The following is a 26626-nucleotide window of genomic DNA, read 5'->3' on the forward strand; positions in this document are numbered from 1 at the left end:
TCTCTGGCCCGTGCTCCCACCAATGAGACATGTAGCTGCACAGCATAGGCAGCACCACCTCCATCACATGGGGCATCTGAGTGTAGCGCATGCCTGACTCAGCCAGCTCCATGATCTCTTCCAGAGCTTTCTCCAAGGAAGGGACTAAGGGACACACTTCTTCCACCTGAGCTGGGAGACCACATGCTGAGAGAGAGAGAGAGAGAGAGAGAGAGAGAGAGAGAGAGAGCGAGAGAGAGGGAGAGAAAGAGAAAGAGAAAAAGAGAGAGAGAGAGAGAGAGAGAGAGAGAGGGAGAGAGAAAGAGCAGAAGAGAGAGAGAGAGAGAGAGAGAGAGGGAGAGAGAGAAAGAGAATAAGAGAGAGAGAGAGAGAGAGAGAGAGAGAGAGAGAGAGAAAAGAAAAGAAACATTATAACACGTCCTGTTATCTCTGTGGTTAAACAGCCATTGGATGCTGATGAGCAGAACGTCTCTATTCACCTGTCCTCTCTCTGGAGCCTTTAGTGTTGTAGATGGAGAAGCTGTTGTAATTGTTAAGATGAGGTTCCAGGAAGGCTACGGGGAACGCACCAGAAAATGCTGCCAGACACTCGCCCAGAGCAGGCCGCTGCCTATGTAATAAAGTGTTAATAATACACCTGTCATTTCCTTACTTATCATAACATGACTGATATTTGTCCTGTAGCATTTTAGCACAACAGGCAGGGTTATTCATGCATTCATTCATTCATTCATTCATTCATTCATTTTCTACCGCTTATCCGAACTACCTCGGGTCACGGGGAGCCTGTGCCTATCTCAGGCATCTTCGGGCATCAAGGCAGGATACACCCTGGACGGAGTGCCAACCCACCGCAGGGCACACACACACTCTCATTCACTCACACACTACGGACAATTTTCCAGAGATGCCAATCAACCTACCATGCATGTCTTTGGAATGGGGGAGGAAACCGGAGTACCCGGAGGAAACCCCCGAGGCACGGGGAGAACATGCAAACTCCACACACACAAGGCGGAGGCGGGAATCGAACCCCCAACCCTGGAGGTGTGAGGCGAAACGTGCTAACCACTAAGCCACCGTGCCCCCCCCCCCAGGCAGGGTTAACAGAAAGGAAATGTAAACTCTTGATAAAGTGAGGACTTCTTCCTTATACACTATAAAACTCTGTAAGTTCATTACCTTTCTACGTAGATACTTTTACTGGTGCCAAGTGAGTAGAGGCTGTTTAGGATCCTGTAACAGGAAACCTGGACATCATCCACTGTTTAAAAAAAAAGAAGACGTTCTTAGTGCATTTAATAAACTAGGATGTAATGACCTCATTTGTAATTCAGCCTAATGACAATATTTGGTTATTCATCTAAAAACATGTTATAAATATTACTCAGTAAATGTAACAGTCAGAGTGTTATGGTAATGTGAGAGTGGGCTGTCAGCAGGAGTTAAGTTCAGGTTCATTTATTCATGTTTGTCAGAGTATTCCCTGATGATTAATGCTGATATAAACTATTTGCAATTCTTATTTAAGCCACTATTGCAAACAGGCCCCATATCAGATACTGTATATACTGTAATATTTTGCAGAACCAGAATTGGCTTGTCCGCCTTTACCGCTTCTTATCTTAAAATGTATTCTGGCATTTTAGTTGAAGCAGCTGGAGCCAAAGAAATGAGTTACTCCCACGTTTCCTTAAGGACTCAGAGAGAAGTTTGTTGTTGGCGATGTCTGACAAATAGCCTCTTCCTGTGGAATGAGATGATTTTCCATACTTACTGACTAAATAGCTGGATTCTTCCAGCTTTAACACACCGATCACACGGCTAATCAATATGAATCGCTTGGCATGTATCAGGAATGTTTTAGAAAATGAATATAGTCCATTTCTGAGGTCTTCCAGAACTTTGAAGAAACAGGTACTGTAGATTAATCATAATCCTACATAAATGACCAATATATGCTGCTTAATTTCAAAAACAGTGCCACAGCCAACCCATCAAAAGGCCGCTAGCTTGCTACAGTAAGTAAATAAAAATATTGTCAATAGTCAGGTGTCTAGTAATTAGTAGTAATATTATAGAATTACAATAAAGCAAAACTCTTTCTAGAGATAAATGCTTTAACAATAACTACTGAAATCTAATTCTTTATTGCTTCAACAAAATAGTCTAAAAGTCAGGGTTATCCACCAAACAGAGCTGTATAGCTAATGCAGCTAAGAAGTATCAGAAGCTTGAACCTAGCTGTCCACATCCACATGAAAATATGTTCAGTGATATGTTAAAGGTATTCATGAGTCTATTATATAATGAAGTACGTGTTCCTCTTTATGCAGTAAATCAAGGTAGAAGTTACACTCACATATAAGGTCCTCTCCAAAAAGGTTTTGACCGATGTGCTCAAACAGTGAGGACAGGACGGGCAGCAGAGCCACGGTGGTGTAGTTGATGATCTGGGTGACTCCTCTGGACTGAGTTCGAGTGTGTGTGAACTGACCCTGCCGTAGATTCTCCATTGTCCTCTCCAGATCCTCGGCGGCATTATCGAAAAATGCCCGCAATGCTGCCTTTACCGACTCTAGACCCGTCTTCATAACTGTCCTACATGTGGCATGAAATTCCTGTGCTTGTAAATTTACAGTAACTTTTTAAAGCTTTGAACGTCATCAAATAAGTAGACAAATTTAGAATAAATGGCTATCCGACCGTTGAAGCAATTAAATACAGCTTTTATATGAATAGTTTGATGCTAAATATAGGATATGTATATTATTAGTCATGATTTATGTATTCATTATTAACTGAATGACCATTTTCTGTACCAGTACTTCATTTTTGATTGCTTTTGCACACATATTGATGGAAAGTCCAACTTAAGTTTTCAGTCTGCAGTTACTGGATTGGACTGACCTGGCATCTAATGTCTGCCCAAGTATGTGAAGGCAGTTCACGATAGAAGTGGCATCATTCCCTGGGAAATAAATAAAGGACAGGTGTTAGAGCGACATACATTTCTTCGGCCTGATATAAGTGTAGAATAGCAAACATCCAGTATATCATTGCTGCCGTATTTGATAAACATTGTCTGAAACCCTTAGATCCTGTGTTATGTTTGATTTCATGCTATAATTGTTCTACTATAGTTTCCGATTTCAGTTCAGAAAAATTTTTTTTACAGGATTTCCCCAAAAGCAAAACCTCCTTTAGCACTTAGGTCAGTCATAGTTCTAGTTGGACACTGAAGATCCAAAGTTTACAATGGATTTTTTTTGTAAATTTGTTGAACCAGTTACAGTAAAGAATTTGATAAAGGAAACAAGTGATAAAAACAACAATGGGCAAACAAAATGAAAATGTTTCCTGTGTAATCTGCAGCCAATAAGGGTGGCATGATGCCATTCTCTTTTACAATTTACTCAACACAAACAGAACAACTAAAGGTGTGAGCCTCGACTGATAGCATGCACTCACACACACACACACACATATCAGAAAACAAAGCCAAACAGTTAGAACAACCTTACCAAACAGAGATATCCTATGTCTCACAAGAACTCCCAGTTTGCAGAAAAGACTGAGTAAGAGGAAAAAAGTTGATGACAAAGAAAGAGGCAGAAGAAAAGAGAAACATTAGTAAACTAAAAAAGAGGTTCAAAAATACCTAAAAGCAGAGATTTTTGAAAGTGTATTACATGAGGATTAATCAGGTCTGAAGAGAGAAGATTAGCTAACAGTGTACTGATGGTATAAAGGAAACAGATTGAGAACTTGATCTCTGGTCTAGTTGCAGAAACCACAGCTTATGAATGTTAATCTTAGGATTCAAATAGATCTAATCCAATCACATATTTCGATTATCAAAAAAAAAACAACTGAGAAAATGATTATTCAGGTTTAATTTCACCTCTACTAACCTCCAGGAGTATCAGAATTATCTGGATAAGGATCACCTGGATTTCAACTTAACACAATTTCATACATTTTCTTTGCAAATGAAATTAGTAATAACTTACAAAAATAAAATATACCGATTTGGTGGAGATTTGATGTGTCTCCTTTTTCCTAACAACAGTGTGCAAGAGAGCTGACATGGACTCTGTGAGTTTGAATAAAACCTGCTTATCTGCTACAAAAGCAGCCTCGGTTATGTCATCGTTCTCGGGGTATGTTTTGTCCTTCAGAACTTGCAATAGTCCGGTTTTTAAGTGGATCGGTTTCAGTGCATCACAGCTCAGTCTCAGCATGGAAGTGCATAAAGATATCCAGATGATTCTCCACACCAGGCAGTGTTTGCAACACAACAGTTATTTTTGAACATTATATAAATCGACTTATTTTATATATTCTACTTTTATATTGGTTATTGCCAGGGGGTTCAATCTTATTCAGAAATTGTACTGTGGGTATAGGTTTGCATTCAAAACAAGCAGAAGCCACACCTCAGCAATTTGAAAGCCAATATCAACAAATTAAACAGGTGCTTTGATTGAAATGAATGAAAACCTGTACTCACACTATGCCCTTTGCGGATAATATTGGACGCCTCTGGTTTATTGCAAACAGGAGTCGGGCATTTAACCTCTTACATGATCTCCATTTGATGCAAGCATTCTTGAGTGCACTAAGATTTTTTTCTTCCTTTCTCACCTGGATAATGTATACCAACAATATCAGGAACAATAGACTCCTGATACTGGACTCAGACATGGCCACCACCAACGCACCCAATTGCATGCACACACACACACACACACACACACACACACACACACACAGAAATATGCAGATAAAGGCTACATCCACCTGGTCACCATCTCCTTCTCTTTATTGGAAGCATGGCCTCCACTGCTGATTGGACGGATGGCAGTGGACAGGAAGTAGAGCCGATGGTTCTTAAAGTACTGGTCAACCAGTGGCAGAACAACCTGTCAAAAAATTAACCATAGTGTCTGTATTATACTCTTTCTGTCTTTCAAGAGGTTTGTGTAGAAACAAGGCAAGATTTTTACTATAACATTCAACTAAAACCTAACAATAAATATACTTTGTCAATCTGGTGAAGGTACCATACAAAGAGCTATGCCATAATGGGTTATAAACCTTTACAGCAGAAAAAAGCACAACATTTAAGACTAGATTAAAAACATATAGGCAAGGTTAACCCTGGATATGCCGTAATCTTAAACCCCTCAGTGGTGTATGTGGTCAGATGTGAGATGTTATTATTACTGTACAGTAAGTGTGCAGAAAATGAGTTTAGGATAAAATTGTATTTGGAAAAAGAAGAAAGTTGCCATTGGTTGGTAAATAGAAAATGTAATGTTTTTGTAAAAAGAAACTGATAATAAGTACTGTACCTTTCCAAAGAACTTCATCTGCTGCTCGTGAGGAATTTTCTCTCCTTTTTGTCGTGTAGTAACGTCTGAGAAAGACACAAAAATACAGCAGCAAAATGAAATGAAAGGCATGTAAAAGAAAGCTTTATCTGACTGCAACATACAGACTATGCATACAGAAGAAAACTCTCTATGTGGATGAGTTGTAATATGCAGTTTTGTGTGAACCAATGCATATGTAAAAAAAATTACAGAAACGATTACAGAATCTGATGGCAAACATATCAAATAATATATCTTCGCTGTCGGGCGGAATCCTCGTATCTCCAAAACCGTTATTTTTCAGGAAATTAAAAAAACGCCGTACCTTATCTGCAGTGCACAGGGTTTAGTTCGTGTTGCAGTGGATTGTCTTGCGCTAAATTCCTGTCCTCAGACGAGCACCAGAACTAGCGGGGTCAAGATTTTTTTTTCTTTGAGCCCAGTGTTTTGAAGACATTTACCTCAGAAGACGTGTTGATTCGTTGCGACTCTTCTTGAGGAGAAATATGCCGTGAAGCTCTCCCGCGGAGTGAGGAAGAGGTGGACAGTTGAAGTGTCCAATGGAGTTATGAGATTTGTGTTCAAGCTATTTTCAAGACTTTAGATTGGTTAATAACTTGTAAAAATAACAGACCCACGTGGGGACTGACCAATAGCATCGATATGTGAAAAAATATGAAATTGACCAAATTTGGACATACGAGGTTTCCGCCCGACAGCGACGATAGGTAAAAATCTTCACTAAAATACGTACCGAATTCCAGCATGTGCTCATGAGCTTCATCCACATATGTGATGAGCTGCTGTAGAAACGTGTAAGCAAACCGTTTCTCTATAGAGGGTGTGTCCAGCTCTTGCTCCTTCATAGCCCTTAAAATGGAAGGAAAATAAAGGTGATGCTCATCATATTTTAAGATTTGCAGGATGCTAACATGGAGTCATGAAACCAACTAGCTCAACTGTGACTCATAAGAAATGCCAGCAACAAATAGTGGTTAGAATTGGTTTGAAGTCATGAGAAAACTCTAATAACAATCAAGTAACACTGAAAATCCCAAAGACATGGTAGTGAAAATTCACATTACTGCAGCTAAAGTGATAGAAAGCACTTAAATAAAGATTTCACGGCTTGTTAATTATCTACGTTCTAAGTTTCTATTCATAAAGCCTGGATAAAATCCTTCATTTACTAAATAACACATGTGTTGGTTCGCAGTTAAATGAAGCAAATGTTCATGTAACAAAGGGATCATGATCCAGACATGTACTGTAAACACGGAAAATATGGCAAATGGTGACACGGCCACACATCAGACACACTCACCGTGATACGGTGTATCCATTAATCTGAAGGAACTTGAGGATGTCTTGTGCTTTTTCTCTGTCTTTGGATTTCTCTTTGGCAGTTAGAGTGTCATAGGGAACCAGCAGTGGATGGCTTCCCCCTCCTACAAAATAAGCAAAAGGAAGTAGAAACTGTGGGATCACAGATTCCCAAATTTTGTCATTCAGACTGTAGCCAAACACTCAACAGCTCTGTATTACTGCCTGCTAGAACATTGTGAAGCCTTCATAAAACAGACTGAATATTCTACCTATACGGTCTACCTGGAGATGGCTGAACATGTAGGAAACTGCAGCTACATTGCACAGCTATTATGGGCAAACAAAACAGGTTGAGTTGCAGGATCATATATTCAATATATTCAGGGTTATTGATTTCGGATTACTGGACTAATTTAGCTTAGCTTAATGTTCATATTAGCTTAATGTTCATATTGCGTGCCTAAAGTCTGTACACAGGCTACAAGTTATGTTCACACTGTGCACAAATGTGTGAGGGCTACAATTACAATGGTTTCTTTGGTCAGAAAGAATTTGTGCTTTTGTAGAACAAAACTTTTAGTAGCAAATATTTGGTTAGAAATAAAACCATCCTATTTGTAAGAAACTATTAAGAGTAATCACCTACAATTTGACTATTGGTATTAATCCAGAGTTTGAACAGTTGTGCATCCTGAGCTAAGGCCTTTTAAAACCCTTTACCTTCATCACGTAGCAGTGAGGTCCTGCCTTTAACAAGTATTTCATTTAGGAGAGAGGAAAAGACATGTTAAGGACAATACAGTCTACTACTTAAACACTGCACACTTATGCATTTGGGTTGTTTTTCTGTCCCAAAAAAAGAAAAAAGATCTAAAGGGAGACAGGAAAAGCACAGATCTCCTCTGGGATATACCTTTGGCTTCCAGTTCATGCTTCTTCTTCTTGGCCCAAATATTATGATAGTTCTCTGCAAGCAGCTCTGCCATGGACTGCAGGTCAAAATCAAACAGTTACAGAATAAATGATACTGAGTGTAAAGTGATTTTGATGTCATTAGCATGATGTATCAGTGAACAGCTTTTCACTCACATGCAGATCCCGGGACAGGGTGACATTGCTCATGTCCACTGGGCGAGGGCTGAATCCATGAGCGCCCTCTACAGAAAGCTACAGAAAACACAAATAATCAGACTCTAATCCTAGAATTCGTTTAAACCGTTCAAACATTGTTAATATTGAACAAAGCGTTAATAAGCAAATGTGAAATGAATAGCTGTTTGGAAACTCAACCCAAACACATGGATACCACCCAGGCTAACCATCATTCCTCTCTTCCCTCCCCTGTTTATAGAGCATTAAATCTCAGTGGAATGTAAATATACAGTATAACCTCTTGCCCTTCCTAAAGATTATGAGCTTGATCAGTGTGAATAGTGATAGACTTGTCAACTGAGAAGTTGAGGCCCGAAGCTGTGGTCGATGTAAGCTGCGATTTAACCTGGCTGGTGAGGGAGATCCTGCGTGTCCGGGTGTGTAAACTGGCCGAGTCGCTCTCCCTCATCCTTTCGATGCTCCAGCCCCAAGACAACATGGTCTTCAGAGTCTCTCTGATGGGCCAACGGTACACCTCTTTATCCTGCAGGACAGACACAAAGGCAGAAAAATTAATAGTACATTGAAAAGTAATAACATTCTTTTTTTTATTTCACACAGCACTATTAAACAGCTGTTGATTGATTAGTAAATTCAGCTTAATTTCCATTTGCCAGGTAAACATTAAGATTGTGATTAATATTAAGATTTATATTTTCATTATTATATAATATTAAAGCCTGTTGAAGCTTGATGTGCTCTAATTGAACTGATTTGTCAACAATAAATGCATCTCTTTTTATATAATGTGATGTTCTTCAACCTGCAAATCCTGTGGCTCTGAAGAAACAGTGGCACTAAAGGGCCACTTCATCCCTCATGTACCTCTTGAGGTCAGTAAAACAGATAATCAAAAGAATTCAGGCTTTTACACATATGCTTTGTATAACGGGAGGCTTTACCTTGTCCGAGAGTCCCTTGTAAGCCTTTAGCAATGGATGAATTTTGGAGGCATCACACAACTGCTCACCATGAACCCAGCCATTAGCAAACTACAGAAAGACAGAGGAAAGATGGATGAATATCTCTAGTTTCATCAAGCTTTCAGAGCAGCTGGTGTTAAACATTATGCCTCATTACCTTCTCCATGGACCATTTCTCGTGTGAGTGTTCAGCGTACTTGTTGATAAAGTGATCCAGCTTCTCAGGAACATTCACACTGAGGAAACACAATAATGATTACGTTATAACTGTAGTTTCCTTTCTATAGAATCGGAAAGCTATAGTCCCTAGAATTTGAGGTATTACGTTTCAGATGACGCACATAAACATTGCATTTTAATTCCCAAAGCATCCATATTGAATCAGTAGAGCATAAGAAAGTGTCACTAACTTGCTGGTGTCAACAGGCTGAGGATTAAAGTTGCCCTCTGCATCCATGGACGACTGTTTCTCCATCATCGCCACATAGTTAGACTCCATGTAGTCTGGAGGTAGAGCGCCAGCAACAGCACTCAGACACGGTAAAGCCAGCTTAAACAGCTCAGCATCATACTTCTGCAGATACACACACTGCGTGAGCACTGTTTATCCAATAGAGCATATGCTAAAGAAAAACGGTCTTCAATTAAATGGAGTTTGTAGACAGTATTTAAACATGGTTCTCTATAATGGAAATCCAGATATAACATTTTTATTGGCTGTAACAACAAAAGGGAAAAACCTTGAGAGAATCTGGACTCAAAAGGGAACGCATTCTAGTTAATAATTCTAACGCTTAGTAGCCAGTTAAACTACAATGGAACATAACGTCGCTGTCAGACAGAATCCTCGTATCTCCAAAACCGTTATTTTTCAGGAAATTTAAAAAAACGCCGTACCTTATCTGCAGTGCACAGGGTTTAGTCCACGTTGCAGTGGATTGTCTTGCGCTAAATTCCTGTCCTCAGACGAGCACCAGAACTAGCGGGGGTCAAGATTTTTTTTTCTTTGAGCCCAGTGTTTTGAAGACATTTACCTCAGAAGACGTGTTGATTCGTTGCGACTCTTCTTGAGGAGAAATATGACGTAAAGCTCTCCCACGGAGTGAGGAAGAGGTGGACAGTTGAAGTGTCCAATGGAGTTATGAGATTTGCGCTCAAGCTATTTTCAAGACTTTAGATTGGTTAATAACTTGTAAAAATAACAGACCCACGTGGGGACTGACCAATAGCATCGATATGTGAAAAAATATGACATTGACCAAATTTGGACATACGAGGTTTCCGCCCGACAGCGACGATATTTACTTGTACACTATTGGTACCTCTGAACTGTACAGATGCCTCTGTATGTTAGAAACCATACACAAGATATTGTCTATTCTGTCAGAAACAGCCAATAAATGGCTACGGACATAACCAAAATGTTACTATTTGTGAATTTTCCTTTAAAAATCATATTTCTTTACTTATGCCTTATTATTTAAAATACAATAGTATTTAATAGTTTGGGATATGATTTATAAAAGCTCATATCGTATTGATCTAATGAGATGCTGCAGACTGTGTGAGTATTATTTTAGCTTGCACTATAAGTGACTATAATACTATAACAGGCAGCTGGAATATACGCTATAAAATTTTGTGCATCTGAGACCTTTTGATAGCTGCGGACAAGACTGCAGCATGCATGATTGATGAGCTCTTCTCCTTTGCTTTACCAAGGTCTTGTATAAATTCTAAAAATGTTCAGCTAGGCAGATATGGAGTTCAATTTGCCTGGGTGTCAGATACCTTTCTGGATAAAGCATCAAAGATTCCCCAGAAGAGTTTTCTTGTGAGGTGGAGCTCCTCGTCTGACGCTGCACCAAAGCTTCCCCACCCCCCTGACAGACAGTAGTACTTCCAGCATCGCTCGTAGTGATTGGTCAAAAGCTGGGAAACAGATGCGAGTAACAAGCTCAGCTTAAGCTATATGTGAGGTAAAACAGTACCTCTTCCTTGTCACCCATAATGAAGCCTAATGAAGCTAGGATAATCTGACCTTTAAAGGCATTTTGGTGTGTTCATTCAGCAGAGGAACATCAAACACCAGACGTCTCAGCAGATGCTGCATCATAGATGGCCTCAGTTTCCTAAGGACACGCCGATATTCATTATACATTAAACAGATATGTTTATATGAGAAAAGTGACTTGTTTCCACTCAAGTTAACTTAATAAGTACTGGTAAACTGGAATTAAACGAATCAAAACAAACACACACGCACCCACACACAGCGAGCAGGCACTCTTCGATGGCGTCTCTCTGGGCTTTGGTGAGGCAGCAGCCCTTGGACAGGCGGTACACAGTGTGGAGGAGCGAGTCGATGAGTGAGGCAAACGGCTCTGTGCCCGCGAATAGAGGTGCGCATTTTGTCAGCAAGGGTAGAACAGCAGTACACAAGTAACGGTTTAGAGCCAGCGCCATGTCTGTGGCACTCAGAGCAGCCTAAAAGTCAGACAGCAGAAGTGTATCAGAGTAAAATGGCTGTAATGGGTACAGAAGTGCAAAAGGGTGTAATATGTAAACAAGCATCTGTAGTAGCAAAGAAAATCGAACAATATTTAAGATTACATAATTACTATTAACACTATATTACTGTTTATATATTTTACTATATAACCACAGTCTTTTTATTCCTACTCTTTTCCCATTAGTCGGAATATTTTATAATTGTCAATATTTTTGTCTTATAATAGTTATTTAACAAATATTTAACAAATTGAACGCTGAACAAATCTGAACATTCCAAGTGCCTCAGCGTGCATTATTTGATGGTCATGTGACTCACTGTATCCAATGAGGCAGCAGCTCTCAGATCAGGCAGAAAGCCGACCTCCAGCAGATGGAGTAGGAAGTTCTGGTCCTCGATTCCATAAACGCGGTCTAGAAAAAGAACCATGGCTGCTTTGTGGTCTGGACAGAACCCAGCCGACATGTCTGGCTCCACCACAGAACCGTCTGTGAAAAATGGGACAAAAGGTTTTGATACCTGTGTGTGTGTGTGTGTGTGTGTGTGTGTGAGAGAGAGACTGATCTACCTTTAGCGAGTGTGGGCATGTGAAAGGGGAGGCTGATCACTCCCTCCAGGTCCTGAATGGGAATGAGAGAGCGAAGGATGGCCCGGATACGAATCGCCTCTCCTTTTCCAGCATAGATCAGCTGCACAAATAAGAGGAGATTCATTTTTCAAATCTTTAGTGTGTGTCCCATGCAGATTACTCCCAACATTACTGAATTTATCTTAATCCAACACATTAAAATCTTATTTAGTTAATGACAAGCTTTTCTTTTTTTTGTACTTTTTTGTGTATGAGCTTCAGACTCACGTGCATCTCTGGAGCACAGCGGCCCAAAAGATCTATCAGAGCGGCATAGAAGGTCATGATGGCATTACCCATGTGTATAGTGTCATCCTCCTCGTCATCCATCATATCGCTACTGTAAAGCGTACACACACATACTGTATATCCTTGTAATGAACATTTAAAAGAAAACACAAATCATGTTCACACAGGTCAGGATTTCTCAAAGACCCACATAATCTTTCGTCTCAAGTGTTATTGAACTATGCTTGTGCCCATGTGTGGGGATGAGTGAGTGTGTGATTGAGTGAAAGGGAGAGAAAAAAAGAGAGAGAGAGAGAGAGAGAGAGAGAGAGAAAGAAAGAGAGAGAGAGAGCGAGAGAGAGAAAGAGAGAGAGAGAGAGGCCCATACAGTGTCTTGCTGTCCTCTGATGTAGGTGAGGGTCCATCTCTGCTTGGATCTTCAGATATTTTAATAGCCTCCTCCATCGCTGCCAGCAACCCATTTCCACCCTCACCACGCAAGGCGGGGCCAAAACACTCTGGCCGGCGAATCAATAGGCGCACCACCACATTAGCATTCTCTTCCACACTCTCACCTACAGAAAAAGAGAATTAACAACCAGCATTCAATGTGCATGTTTTTAATCTTTTAAAAATCTTTGTGATCCTTAGATAATAATCTAAAGGTCTAGATGGACTGAATGAAATGCTTGTGATGGGACAGGCTACTTTAGTAGATCAAGCCAGAGCTTCAACCAGAGCTAAATCATTTTGAAATGAACAAGCGTTAAGGATCATGAATCGGATTTTCTTTCCTTGGTAGAGGACGTGGCCTCTGACCTGAAATTGCTGAAGCTTTGTTTAAAGAGGCAGCAGTGCAGTACATGGTATAGAAATGTCATTTAAATCGGTTTACGTACAGTATATTGAATATAAACTGTTAGTCTTAATTAATGTGACTCTCACCGTTGCAGAATACAGCGAAGCGGAGGAAGTCGAGATATCGCTCTCCCTCCACAGGGTTCCAGCCAATATCAGGATAACCCTTAGACACCAACATTAAACAGCTCTGCAGACCACAGCCTGCAAGATACTGCACCACCTGTGCACACACACACACACACACACACACACAAACGCACACGCACACACAGAGAATACAGAAAAAAAATAAACAAAAGTAACAAAACTGCGTGTGTAGTAAATCTATTAATATGTAATATAACATTTACATGTATCTCATGAACATCACGGGCAGTTATTCTAGTGAGGAGTTCAGCATTACTTTACATCAGGTACATCATAACTAAATAAAATGATTAGGAACTCAGAAAGAAGTGAAGAAATAGAGAAAGAGAAACAGAAATATTTGTTTTCTGACCTTTTCCAGGTCTGGTTCTCTGAGGGCCAGCGCCAGTTCGTTATTATCCATCACAGAAGCAGCAGCTACGTCCAGTGGTGTGGAGCCACGCATTGATGGAGACGCTGCAGAGGATACATAGGAGCTTCACTGTACATTATGTATATACAATCGAATAGATCCCATCCCAAACATACATGTACACAGACATTCATGATCAAGATGGACTTAAAGTGGGATTTTATAGGGTCTGTGTAGACTACAAAGAATGTAGTAAGGCAGTGGTCTTCACTATTTTTTTCATGTGAGCCACACATAGGACAAAGTCAATAGGAGAGGCACTTTCACCGCAAAGTATGCCAAGTTATTCTGTCTTCGAGTTGCGGATGATGCATGCTCCCCATCAGTTACCTCTTTTGTCACTGTCACATTGCTTTGTTGCTGTTCATTTTGTGCGCGGGATTGTTTGATAAGAAATCGATCCATTTTTTAGTCCGTGTGTACAGTAAACACAAGTTGTTAACTAGCATGAAACACAAACTAGCTTCTGACAGGCCGCCAAAAACTGGCTATTGCGGAACGCAGTGAGTCAGTGACGAGTCAAATAATAGATATAAATATATATTATTATCTGTAATAGAGCACATTAGTTTTTCTATGCTTCCTTGATTGTTTTAATGTTATTTAAATGAAAAATAAATTTTAACCACATGATCATATCACCGTATTATTTACTGCCATGTGAGCCGCATATTAAAGCTTGGCGAGCCGCAGGAGGCTCGCGAGCCGCGCAATGAGTAACACTGTAGTAAGGTCATTTTAAACAGTTTCAGTCCAGAGATGTTATGTTATGTCACTTATGTTATTTAGGAACCCTTATTATTTCTGTTTAAATAGTGAGCTCTACTGGGCCAGCAGATTGCACACAATTCCACGATTCCACAAACAGAACAAATGCAAGACCCCTCTGCTAACTACACACTCTTTTTTTCTTTTTATATGCATGTACTGTAATGATACACTCTGCTAGAGAAACTCATTTTGTGCACTTTTACCATCATCATTTATAACTGTGCACAGTCCATTTCCATGCTCAGTTTGTTCAGATGAGCACACGACTAGATTGCGAAAAAAGACAAATGCTACAATTAAAAAGCCATGGAATGGAATGTAAGAATAAGAAAAGCTTTCCTGGGTACAACAGTAAAGACAAGTCAAACAAGCAGAGCTGCAAATGAAGCCAAAGTCTGAAGCACCTTGACTAAGCTAAGGGATTTATCCATTAAATGGTGCTATACCTCAGTGGCGAATGGCAAATCTGGTACATAGCTGGTAAAGACATTTTTCGAGAGTCCGTTATTCAGCCATTCGCTAAAACGTTATATCATGCATCTTAAAAAGAAGATGGTGTTTGTTGTTACCGAGACCCACGCTGCTGTTCTCCAGCAAATAGCTCAGGTGATCAAACATGGCCTTCTGGTTTTGACGGCTGATCCGGCAGAAGTAACACAGAAAGCGACAGCAGTTGGCCACCATCTTAGGAAATGCGATTTCCTAGAAACCGAGGGACCAAGAATGCAGATAAAAACTGAAGAGAAGTACAGTAACAAAAAGTACAGCTACTGTATATAATGACGCTCTTAGTAAATAAAGTTCATTTGTTATTCATGTCGGTCTTTGTTACTGATTTGTTTTACAGTTATCAATCAGAAATGGTTAAAAAATATATTTAAGATATATATTTGAATATTACATCTATTCCTACTGTAAGCTAAGCAAAATAAATGCTGTATTCTTTTGTCATCTAAGTCATCTAAAGTAAATATCTACTGCTTTTAGTTTGTTCTAAATAATAGTCCAGTCCTTCTTTTCTATGCATGTTAGGCATGGTGATGATTACCTTGGACTCTCCTCCACCCAGCACATTAACCATGACCTCCATAACTGTTTCATGCATCCCCAAAGCTCTCATCAGGTTTGGGTGCTGATAGAACACCTTATTGTTCATGATGTCGCTGTAGAGAAAGGGGGAAATGAGCCATCAGTCTTTCCACTGGTGCTAATACATGAAGTAGTTTAACCCAAGAGAGTGACACGGTGTGTGCATGTGCGTGTTTGTGTTTTTATGTTGTGTTTACCTGAGGCCTCGGATCATGAGTTTTTCTTCCTCGCGGCCCATGCGGACGCTGAGCAGTGAACGGATCTGTCCAAGCGAGTCTAACAGGTTGATGGTGTCCTCCACAGAGACAGCATTGATGGTGTATGTTTTTGGCAGAGCACGCACCTGCCCGCCGATTCCATCATACTGTCTGTGTAGCAGCACAAACATGGCCCTGACTAGCTCAGGGTCCTCTATCACAGACTCCTGAGCCCAGCGAACCATCGTCTCTGAAATCAACTGCTGCAGAGTGCCTACACAGTGCAGAGAGACCACCCGTTTATTCCAACTGACTAATAAAAGCTTCAGATGATTTAGCACCCAGATAAAGCAGCAGGCCAATTATCGTCGGAGCAAATGAGAAAAATCCGATACAAGCAATTTGAGTACTTACTGGGCTTCTTGGCTTTTTTTTTCTTCGGCATGTCAGTCATTTTCTTCTTCAAGTAAGACACTTTTTCCACCAGGGACATAAGACGCCCTCTGATCGTGAAATCGCTGTCTCCTTCCCCCAGCTTATCGTCATCAATCTCTATACCTGCACACACGTGATATTATTAACATCAATAATGAATATTAACCATAATTTCTTCCTGAGGTACATCCAGCCTCAGCCAACTGATCAAAATGGGGATATCACTGATTTCTAAGCCTATTACAGCCATCATTAATATAGCAAATAAAATATTATTTGAGCTTGTAAATAAGATATATGTCTTTAGTGTAGGTTCCAATGCTTCATCAAAGTTTATATGGAAGAAAAGAGCCTTCTCTAAAAATACTGCATAAGTAGAGTGAGTTTAATGAGTGTGAGAATGTGTTTGTACCACAGTGTGTCATGAGATCTTCATGGAACTGCAGCAGCTGGTCTCGGATGTCCTCTGGACAGGGACATTCCTGCTTCTCATCCTTGAAGCTGAGCAGCATGTTAATCTGGAAAAAAAAAAAACAAAAAAAAGAATGCACACACAGCCATACACAGATACTAAATACATCCTCCAGCAGAGGCTGTTGCATTAAAAATATGCTGGACGGTAATTTTAGACAGACCTGTTCCTGAGGCGGTGAGCGGAACTCTTTGGTTTTGCGAGCAGTGAGGGCAGCAGACATGTTGAGTGCCTGCATCACCTCGTTATAGCGGAAACGTTGGTTATCCTGCAGGTTGTCTACAAAGTCATCAGAGAAGGCCACTACCGCCTCGATCCGGTGCCGGACCTGACAGTCACACAGATACTGCAGAAGGTGGCACATCTGATCAACAGAAAAACAGGGAGAATAAACCAGGTATTCAAATGAATCTGTAAAACTACATTTTCCTTAAAAAACATGTTTACATTTACTCGTTTGTCTGACCACTTTATCCAAATAATGTACAAATGAGCTGAGCAGATGAAAACGAACAACTGTGCTCAAAGGCTTAAAACGTACTAATCAGTAGCCTGGAGCCAACAGCCAAACATTTTACAGTATTTAAAAACATTTTCATTTCTTCTGAAGTCACAGATTTTCAAGAGCATCGCAGTAGCTCTACATTGACCCCTACGTTGAAAATGTTTCTTGAGATGTTTGTTTTTCTTAAATAAGGTAGGGGAAAATGACCTCCCACAACAACAAGCCACTGCCGGCAGTACAATGCAGGTCAGAAGGACAAGGCAGCTAATGCCGAATGTTGATTATCTGACAAAACCACAGAGCCAGCATTATTGTATTTATGCAGCAGGATAAATACGATAATTTGATGTGGGAAGGAAATTGCCCGCATTGACACATGGTAATAGTTCATGAGTACAGTAACAAACTACAAATAACTCCCATTCAAAGAACATCCAGGAAATAAACAAACAAACAAATAAATAATGAAGAGGTCGATAAGGAAAATAACTGACAGGTATTCATGGCTGCAGTGGTGCTACTGCTGGAGGACAACATGAAAATTGCCACAAGATACAAGGCGCATAACATACAAGTAATAATTTCTACATAGTTGCACAGGGGTTTCTGACCTGCAGTTTAACAGGTTCAGGCAGCTTCATCTGAAGCAGGCCTTCTTTAGGCACTTTCCTCTTTCCACTCTCTTCCTCCTCTCCTCCTGGGCCTCCGTCAGTCCTTCTCTCTCCGTAATCAGTTTCTCTGTCTGGACTGATGGCCCGCCCCTGTTCCCCAGAGTCCTGTGAGAATACACTGGGCTCGATGAGTTGCAGGATAGCCCTCAGGTCCCCATTGTGGAAGATGCCCATGATGAGCAATGTATAAAAGAGCTTGATAAGAGGCACAAAAAGAAACTCTGTGCTTCCCCCTACAGGGTCTCGAACATGAAGGCTGCCCTCCTGTACTGCCTCTGTGAGCATCTCCATCGTGCGGCTCTTCAGAGTCTCCAGCGGGAACTCTGGGCTGTATTGGAAACGGTCGCTCCCGCCGCTGCCATTGCCTGTGGTGACAGCACTGATGAAATTCGGAGAGGAGAAGTGCATGCGTGGTCTCAGTGAGGTGCTCAGGCCAATTCCTGGCAGGCCGTGGCGCTTCTTCTGCTCGTCAGGAAAGAGTGTGATGCTCTTGGTCTCATCAGTCATGGGCACAATGTACTCGTTGTTCATCATGAGCCGGGCTGTGGCATAGCTGCTCAGATGGATGTCGATGAGCAGCTCATAGTAGCCGGTGCGAAGCAGGCCCGCCATACTTTTGTTCTGAATAGCTGACAGCAGCTGAGACTCGTCCACATGGCTGCAGAGCGCTGCTGCCACACGGTGGTTCCCCAGAGCACACATGGCTGAGTACAGACGCAGTGTGTGGTAGTGAAACTGCAACAGCTCCCGCTGTTCTGTGAGTTCCAGGATATCCACCGACCTGTTCAATAAACAAGCAAACGCACGCACATGCACACACACACACACCAGAGCAATGAGCCAAACATTAGAGATTTTAACACATCAGTGCAGAATATACTGGCGTGTTTCTACAAAATATACTTTTAAACAATCTTTACACAATGGCAAATATTAGAGTAAGCCTATTGGAAAACTGACAGAGAGCACATGCCACTTGAGTGTGTGTGTGTGTGTGTGTGTGTGTGTGGTTTACCTGTTCTCCTCAGGTATATGCAGGGCCATGAACTGCAGCGGTTCTGTGCACTGCACCATCCAGCCGTGCCTCTCATTGACCCTGGTGACCTCTGACCTGAGGAACTGATTGGGCACTCGGCTCCAGAGCACGGGTGTGAGGAACTGGACATGCATGCGGGGTGGACACTGAGACACTGCGTTCTTCCGCTCGCTCTTAAACAGCCCGGCTGATAATGGCATCACATTCTGAACCTCAGAAACACAAACAATGAAGCAAGCACACATGCATACATGCCCAAATCAATACCTCTAATTCCTTATCATCAAACCGATCTGTTTGGTGTTAAACATTAACAAATGTTTTTAATGTCAAGTTACAGGAAGTCATGCCCTTTCTTAATCCCATCATCAAGCCAGATACTCGAGGCGATACATTCATTTTTTTTCGAGTAATAATAACCTTGTACTTCCAGCAAACCTAACACAAAAAGCATTTCCTGTTTGAGTTTAAACATATGATATTTACTCATTTAAAGTGGATTTACCGTGTTTATCTATTTTGTCTGTATGTGGATGCGTGGATGCATCTGTGTACAGGCTGGTTTTGTATTCTCACCTTGATTCGTCCCAGTTCAAATTGGAAGACGTTGGGGCTGGTGGCCTGAGCAAACACTGCAGGGAACAGTTTGGTACTCGGCTCCACCTAGACAAACACACACTCATTATCATTTTGTGACACTGAGTTGAACTCTATAGGTCTCGTTTTCCTCACGCATGTAACTACATGGGTTGTTTTTTTTTTTTTTTTACTTTTCTGTTATTCTCCCTATAGTTAAAAAATCATTTATAGCAGTTACTGTACTTTAGAAAGTACTGCTTTAGAATATAACTGAATAATACATCATGATGCATGTTATATGACAGACTCCCACATGTCACTTTATCATATACACCTACTGTACCATGCAGGTGAACTTTTTTTATTGTAGCCTATGAGACACTGGTCTCAACACCGTGATGTGAGTGACAGTGCTGTGCAAAGAATGATCCAATAATACAAATTTTTACTCATGTTCAAAGAGAAGGGAGTGATACGCACGGTACATGTGGCAGGTGGGCCAGATATGCTGGCTACTGAGTGTATTTATGTGTGTACATTATAAGCAGCAATCTCATCAACTGTACCTGGTAGTAAGTGCTGAGCTCTTTGCCATTGGCTGTGAAAGTGAGCAGGCCACTGGCAGTGTCCACCATGCAGCCGATCTCTAGTCCATTATTGTTACGGCCCTGCCCAGGGTTATTACTCTCACCGGCCCACACCATGTAGCAGTTACTGCGCTTAATGCTGCACACACACACAAACACACACACACACACAAAGGAATAGACAGTGAAAGACAGAGCTTGAGAAAGGGACAAAGCAACACCAGTTACAGGACTGCTGTAAAGCAGCAAATGTAACAATTTCACAATGAGAGAAGAAACACCACAAACATTTTACTAGAAACCTTTTTGGAAAAACAGAAAATTAAATTTTATTTTATTTGTATAGCACTTTTAACAAGGGACAGTGGCACAAAAAATATCTAATTGCCACATTTAAATGATAATTTATTAATTTAGCTAGTCAGGGTGAAGAGTGGCAAGATGCAGCCCCAAGATGACATGAAGAAGAAACCAGACTCAAATCATTTCCCTTCTATAACTGTACACTGTAAAATCAAAAAGAGCAATTGTGTAAACAGGAGCTTATTATCTTATGAGCAACTTAAGGATATGAGGACCAGAGCCCAACCTCCCAGCTTACTAAATTAGCAGTGGAAATGCTCTGCCCTTGATTATTGGCTAAACAAGCTAATTAGCCAACAGACCTAGCTTCACTGACCTCTCATGAACTTTTCCTTTCTCATCCCCGAGGGTGACTGTGACAGTCCGGATCTTGTCAAGGTGAAAGGCCGGGTCGTACTGGTGGAAGTCAGAGGTCACCCAGCCTACCCACACACTGGAAGGCTCCTGGCCTGGAAAAATCCGTACCGAGTAGTAGTACTGAACCACAGAGGGGAAAAAAAAGCACTACAACTGTCAGTATTTATAAAATCATACAATTTATTTATTACTTTGGCTCTGAATATAATAGAACATCAGTATGTACTGTATAGAACATCGGATTTAATTCAAGGGAACGTTGAGAGAGAGTTAAAAGTCATAAAATATTATGACACACACAAAAGAATCTGGTCATTCAGAAAAATGTCTTGAACAGAGTTTTAAAATATAGTAGGCTGTTTAGGTGACTACTTTAATCTAGCAACAGCATAGCAACTTCCAAAGGCATTATCAATGTGCATTTAAACACACTCTTCCTCATGACTGATATACACGCTCTTTCTTCATGGCTGATATTATTTTATCCTGTTACTTTATTGTGATCTTCTAAATAGGACAAATGACATGAATAAGTGTTGTGTCCTAAACACAGATATAAACACCCTTGAATTGAAGCCGACATGTGAATAGTAACTGTGCTGGTGAATTGTTACTTCTCACCGTGCATGTCTGCATCAGGAACTCATAATCATCTCTCTCGTCGGCCATCACCTCTTCAGACAGACGAGCTGATGAGTTACTTGTGCTGAAATCCGGTTTAGACTTTTTCAACATGAACCTGCATAACACCCACCCACAAACCAACCCACCCACCCACACACAGACACACACACACACGTTTTTCTTATACCTTTATTTTATTTAAACCACCTGCTTGGTTTTGTAACCATATCAAATCATTAAATATTATCATTACCAACAGGTATTATATTATGGACATTATGGAATATATTGTGTATATACTGTATATATTTTTTGTTTTTGCAGATTTGTCACACTTTAAAATTTCAGATCATCAAACAAATTTTAATATTAGATTTAAAACATACCTGTGGTTTATCACACCTGAGTTCGATTCCTCTAGCCACAGCCAGGCCTGATTACTGCCACAGCTGTTCACAATCAACAAATCACTTAAATAAGACCTGACTGACAAAGTGAAGTAGACCAAAAGATCCTCAAAAGCTACACATCTTACCGAGATGAGAAAGATGAGAAAGAAAGTAATTGAGATCTATCAGTCTGGAAAAGGATAGAAAGCCATTTCTAAAGCTTTGGGACTCCAGTGAACCACAGTGAGAGCCATTATCCACAAATGGCGAAAACATGGAACAGTGGTGAACCTTCTCAGGAGTGGCTGGCCAACCAAAATTACCCCAAGAGCACAGCAACGACTCATCCAAGATGTCACAAAAGACCCCACAACAACATCAAAAGAACTGCAGGCCTCACTTGCCTCAGTTAAGGTCAGTGTTCATGACTCCACCATAAGAAAGAGACTGGGAAAAATGGCCTGCATGGCAGTGTTCCAAGACGAAAACCGTTGCTGAGCAAAAAGAACATAAAGGCTCGTCTCAGATTTGCCAGAAAACATCTTTATGATCCAAGAATTTTGGGAAAATACTCTGTGGACTGACGAGACAAAAGTTGAACTTTTTGGAAAGTGTGTGTCCCATTACATCTGGCATCAAAGTAACACTGCATTACAGAAAAATAACATCATACCAGCAGTAAAATATGGTGGTGGTAGTGTGATGGTCTGGGGCTGTTTTTGCTGCTTCAGGAACTGGAAGACTTGCTGTGATAAATGGAACCATGAATTCTGCTGGATTGAAGGACAATGTGCGGGCCATCTGTTTGTGGCCTCAAGCTGAAGCGAACCTGGGTTCTGCAATGATCCAAAACACACCAGCAAGTCCACCTCTGAGTGGCTGAAGAAAAACGAAATGAAGACTTTGGAGTGGCCTAGTCAAAGTCCTGACCTGAATCCTGTTGAGATGCTGTGGCATGACCTTAAAAAGGTGGTTAATGCTCAAAAACCCTCCAATGTGGCTGAATTACAACAATTCTGCAAAGAAGAGTGGCCCAAAATCCCTCCACAGCGCTGTAACAGACTCATTGCAAGCTATCGCAAATGCTTGATTGCAGTTCTTGCTGCTAAGTGTGGCTCAACCAGTTATTAGGTTTAGGGGGCAAGCACTTTTTCACACAGGGCCATGTAGGTTTGGATTCTGTTATCCCTTAATAATAACAACCTTCATTTAAAAACTGCATGTTGTGTTTACTTGTGCTATCTTTGACTAATATTTAAATTTGTTCGATGATCTGAAACATTAAAGTGTGACAAACATGCAAAGAAATAGAAAAAATCAGGAAGGGGCCAACACTTTTTTACACCGCTGTATACATACATATATATATATATATATATGCAGAGCTCCTACACAAAATCTGATTCTACACACACATACACAACACACACATACAGACACAAACCTCTGTTTCAGTTTTGATGGTTTCTCCTGGTTGTAGTCCTTGTGGTTGTTAAACTCGTCCTTTTCTTTATCCGGGCCGTTAGAGCTCATGTGGCTGTGAGAACTCTTCATCAGCACCTCAAAGTCTGAGACTGTCTCAAAATCTTCCAGATCTTTCTTCGGAGAGAAGAAGCTGCCGTTTGCTGGTAAAGTCCCACCAGCGGGTTTAGTGAATCCCTCAGCGCACTCGATGGGCATACTCAACCGGTAAAACACAATGTCTGTGTTACTGTTCTGGGATCCAAATGACCTCTGTGTAACCTTTAGGCAAGGTGGACTCTCCACTGTGCCATCAATTCTCGTGACCTTTTGGAGATAGCAGATATACACCAGTAAACACACTCTATATTATATCCGTGGGCATACTAGTAAATGGTGTAACTAAATAAATAAACCCATCCTGTCTATATAAAATGTATGCTATATATCACGTAATAAGTTTACTAAGTAATTAAATTATATTTAATACAAATTACACGATTTTACTGACATGCTCACTAAAGCTGAGAGTAGTGAAAGCAGAGGTACTGGATCAAAGCCTTGTGAGATGCTTGTGATTAAGCTAAAAATATCTGGGTATAAAATACAGTGTGTGTGCAGACCTCAATGTGCTCGTAGCCCTGTGGTACAGGTATAAACTGAGGCAGTCTCTTGCTGAGCCACATGGTGACGTCTCGGTTCATATTGACAGCGAATGGCTCGTAGCCCTCCTGCAGGCCGCAGATGGTGAAGAACTTCAGTGTGCTCACATCTTTCCCAAAGTTCATCCGGCCTAACTGACTCACGCCCAGACTGCACACCGGGATAAAACCTGTCTCACAGCACATAGCAAAAAAAGCTATGTCACCACAGGAGATACAACAGAAACCTCGGACAGTCTCTCTCTCTCTCTCTCTCTCTCTCTCTCTCTCTCTCTCTCTCTCTAAATAAATAAATAAATATATATATATATATATATATATATAGATAGATAGATAGATAGATAGATAGATAGATAGATAGATAGATAGATAGATATATATATATATATTACACTTTTTCCTCATTTATGTTACGCTACAACCTTATTCCAAAATAGATTAAATTCATTATTTTCCTCAAAATTCTACAAACAATTCCCTATAATTACAATATGAATTTGTTGGAAATCAAAAAAAATAAAAAATCATATGCCTTTGCTCAATACTTTGTTAAAGCAAGTTTGACAGCAATTACACCCTCAAGTCTTCTTGAATATGATGCTACAAGCTTGGCACACCTATGAGGTCCAGAGAGCTCTGAAACAGGTTTTCATCAAAGATGTCTCCGTACATGTCTGCATTCATCTTTCTCTCTATCCTGACTAGTCTCCCAGTTCTTGTCACTGAAAAACTGCTACCACCACCATGCTTCACTGTAGGGATGGTATTGGTCAGGTGATGAGCATCGCCTGGGTTCCTCCAGACATGATGCCTGCTATTCGTGGCCAAAGAGTTCAATCTTTGTTTCATCAGACCAGAGAATTTTGTTTCTCATGATCTGAGAGTCCTCCAGGTGGGGACCACCAAAAACAAAACACAAAACTAGAGACTAAACTGACAGGAAGGATAAGTAGAGAAAAACTGTGTGTCACCACAACCTGTAAAACCATTCCCTTTTAGGAGGTTGTGTTGCAGTTGCCTCTCCAGTGCACCTGTTGTCACTTTCATTTGCACTAAAGCAGGTAAAACTGATTCATAATCACTTATACTGCCGAACTGCTTAGATTGATATACATGACGTTTAAGTGTTCCCTTGCTTTTTTAATCGGTATAAACACATTAATATTAATGTTATGCCATCTCATAAAATATTCCCAAGTGCTTAATCAACAGTACAACTAATTCTGATTAATAAGACTAAGATCACAGATGAATTCAGGCTTAATGCTGTTTAGTTTAGCTGTTATAATGATCGTTTATGCTAATGGCATATATTTTGTAAAGAGGCGTATTTAAAAGTTTTCACTGCATTTGAGAATCTGGGTCACAGTCAGCTATATCTAATGTTTGGGTGGTATTTTCATTCCGGCTCCAGGTCCAAATCATGTGTAAATTGTAGCAGTCGTATTCAAATGAGTTCATCACCATGGTGCTATGTGTTCAAGAAGGAAGTTCTACCTGTACAGTGATATGGATATTAATGCCTTATTTTGACTACAGAGTTTGCTGTCTATCACAGCAACCAATAGGTGGCAATACGTTCTACTTTTTGTAGGTGTGCAACAAACATAAAGAATTTCTTAAGGGAAGGGTTTTCTCTCTCTCTCTCTCTCTCTCTCTCTCTCACACACACACACACACACACACACAAAACACAATTTCTGTGACTGAGTTATAACTGATGTAGATAATAAAGACATAGTACTGTGTAGAACATATTTCCTTGTGTGCTGAGATTATCTTAGAATTCAATAAAGCATCAATATTCAAATGAACAATAAAAAAACAGTATTTTTGTCATTCTATTTCTTCAATACCTGTAAAATAACATAAATGGTGACTATATTAACCATTAATGGACCATCATGCAGCATGTCTCTGGCTTGATCAATATAAATCGATCTTTTATGCACCCCGAGAGTGTGAGTGTTTTGTTCCTTGTATTGCAGAATCAGCTTGTCTTGTGAAGATTAATGGCATCATACATATTGCTAAAATGAAAATGTAATTTAGCAGAAAAACCTAGCTGCCTCCGCCAGTAGGTTAATCCTTGGCAACACTTACACACCACAGAATTAACACAGAAGCTGTAAATAAGTCTAAAGTTGACTGTATCTCCAGATATACAGATGGACACCAGCAATCTCTCTACCAAATGCCTGCCTAACTAAAACAACCTACACATAGCATGGCACAATAAATGGTTGGATTTACCCATGATTTATTACTCACTCACTCACTCACTCATTTTCTACCGCTTATCCGAACTGCACTCATTTTCTACCGCTTATCCACACACACACACACTCATTCACTCACACAATCACACACTACGGACAATTTTTCCAGAGATGCCGATCAACCTACCATGCATGTCTTTGGACCGGGGGAGGAAACCGGAGTACCCGGAGGAAACCCCCGAGGCAAGGGGAGAACATGCAAACTCCACACACACAAAGCGGAGGCGGGAATCGAACCCCCAACCCTGGAGGTGTGAGGCGAACGTGCTAACCACTAAGCCACCGTGCCCCCCCATGATTTATTATAGCATTTTATTACATAAACCATCATTAAAGCATTTTTTGCAACATTTTGCAGACTCAGCAACAAAGCGCTTATATGGTGGCTAGATCAGGAGATGCTCTCTGTCTCTAAAACAACTGTCCAGTCTCAATTTAAATACAAAGAGCTAAATACAGCATAAAGTATTTGAGCCTAATTAGTCATAGACATATATTTATAAAATGAGTGGGTGGTATTTTCAGACACAGGATTGAAAATCCAGTGGCACAAGATAATAGATGGTATATCAAAAGAATCAC

The 26626-nt window shown here is 40.5% G+C and overlaps 1 protein-coding gene across 1 annotated transcript in view; it reads right to left on the minus strand.

Annotated features, from left to right (window-relative positions):
* ryr2a (ryanodine receptor 2a (cardiac)) overlaps positions 1 to 26626 on the minus strand; it is a 160332-nt gene that overhangs the window by 40432 nt on the left and 93274 nt on the right. Inside the window, exons 28-66 of the mRNA XM_060895086.1 lie at positions 23727 to 23935; positions 23087 to 23430; positions 21251 to 21368; positions 20589 to 20749; positions 19889 to 20048; positions 19320 to 19406; positions 18723 to 18949; positions 17648 to 18488; positions 16695 to 16895; positions 16472 to 16577; positions 16039 to 16182; positions 15625 to 15898; positions 15387 to 15501; positions 14908 to 15040; positions 13508 to 13611; positions 13093 to 13228; positions 12536 to 12722; positions 12148 to 12259; positions 11860 to 11980; positions 11610 to 11779; positions 11046 to 11266; positions 10821 to 10911; positions 10571 to 10711; positions 9190 to 9353; positions 8937 to 9015; positions 8759 to 8848; positions 8203 to 8340; positions 7794 to 7871; positions 7618 to 7693; positions 6703 to 6826; positions 6133 to 6248; positions 5358 to 5422; positions 4804 to 4925; positions 3525 to 3574; positions 2911 to 2971; positions 2363 to 2601; positions 1183 to 1264; positions 480 to 610; positions 1 to 186 (exon numbers count right to left, since the gene is read on the minus strand). The exon at positions 1 to 186 is cut by the window's left edge and continues 135 nt beyond it. Coding sequence (XP_060751069.1) covers positions 1 to 186; positions 480 to 610; positions 1183 to 1264; positions 2363 to 2601; positions 2911 to 2971; positions 3525 to 3574; positions 4804 to 4925; positions 5358 to 5422; positions 6133 to 6248; positions 6703 to 6826; positions 7618 to 7693; positions 7794 to 7871; positions 8203 to 8340; positions 8759 to 8848; positions 8937 to 9015; positions 9190 to 9353; positions 10571 to 10711; positions 10821 to 10911; positions 11046 to 11266; positions 11610 to 11779; positions 11860 to 11980; positions 12148 to 12259; positions 12536 to 12722; positions 13093 to 13228; positions 13508 to 13611; positions 14908 to 15040; positions 15387 to 15501; positions 15625 to 15898; positions 16039 to 16182; positions 16472 to 16577; positions 16695 to 16895; positions 17648 to 18488; positions 18723 to 18949; positions 19320 to 19406; positions 19889 to 20048; positions 20589 to 20749; positions 21251 to 21368; positions 23087 to 23430; positions 23727 to 23935 — 6204 coding nt within the window. The remainder of the gene's footprint in view (positions 187 to 479; positions 611 to 1182; positions 1265 to 2362; positions 2602 to 2910; positions 2972 to 3524; positions 3575 to 4803; positions 4926 to 5357; positions 5423 to 6132; positions 6249 to 6702; positions 6827 to 7617; positions 7694 to 7793; positions 7872 to 8202; positions 8341 to 8758; positions 8849 to 8936; positions 9016 to 9189; positions 9354 to 10570; positions 10712 to 10820; positions 10912 to 11045; positions 11267 to 11609; positions 11780 to 11859; positions 11981 to 12147; positions 12260 to 12535; positions 12723 to 13092; positions 13229 to 13507; positions 13612 to 14907; positions 15041 to 15386; positions 15502 to 15624; positions 15899 to 16038; positions 16183 to 16471; positions 16578 to 16694; positions 16896 to 17647; positions 18489 to 18722; positions 18950 to 19319; positions 19407 to 19888; positions 20049 to 20588; positions 20750 to 21250; positions 21369 to 23086; positions 23431 to 23726; positions 23936 to 26626) is intronic.

The sequence above is a fragment of the Tachysurus vachellii genome, chromosome 2, assembly GCF_030014155.1.
Source record: "Tachysurus vachellii isolate PV-2020 chromosome 2, HZAU_Pvac_v1, whole genome shotgun sequence".
In the NCBI taxonomy this organism is placed as follows: Eukaryota; Metazoa; Chordata; class Actinopteri; order Siluriformes; family Bagridae; genus Tachysurus; species Tachysurus vachellii.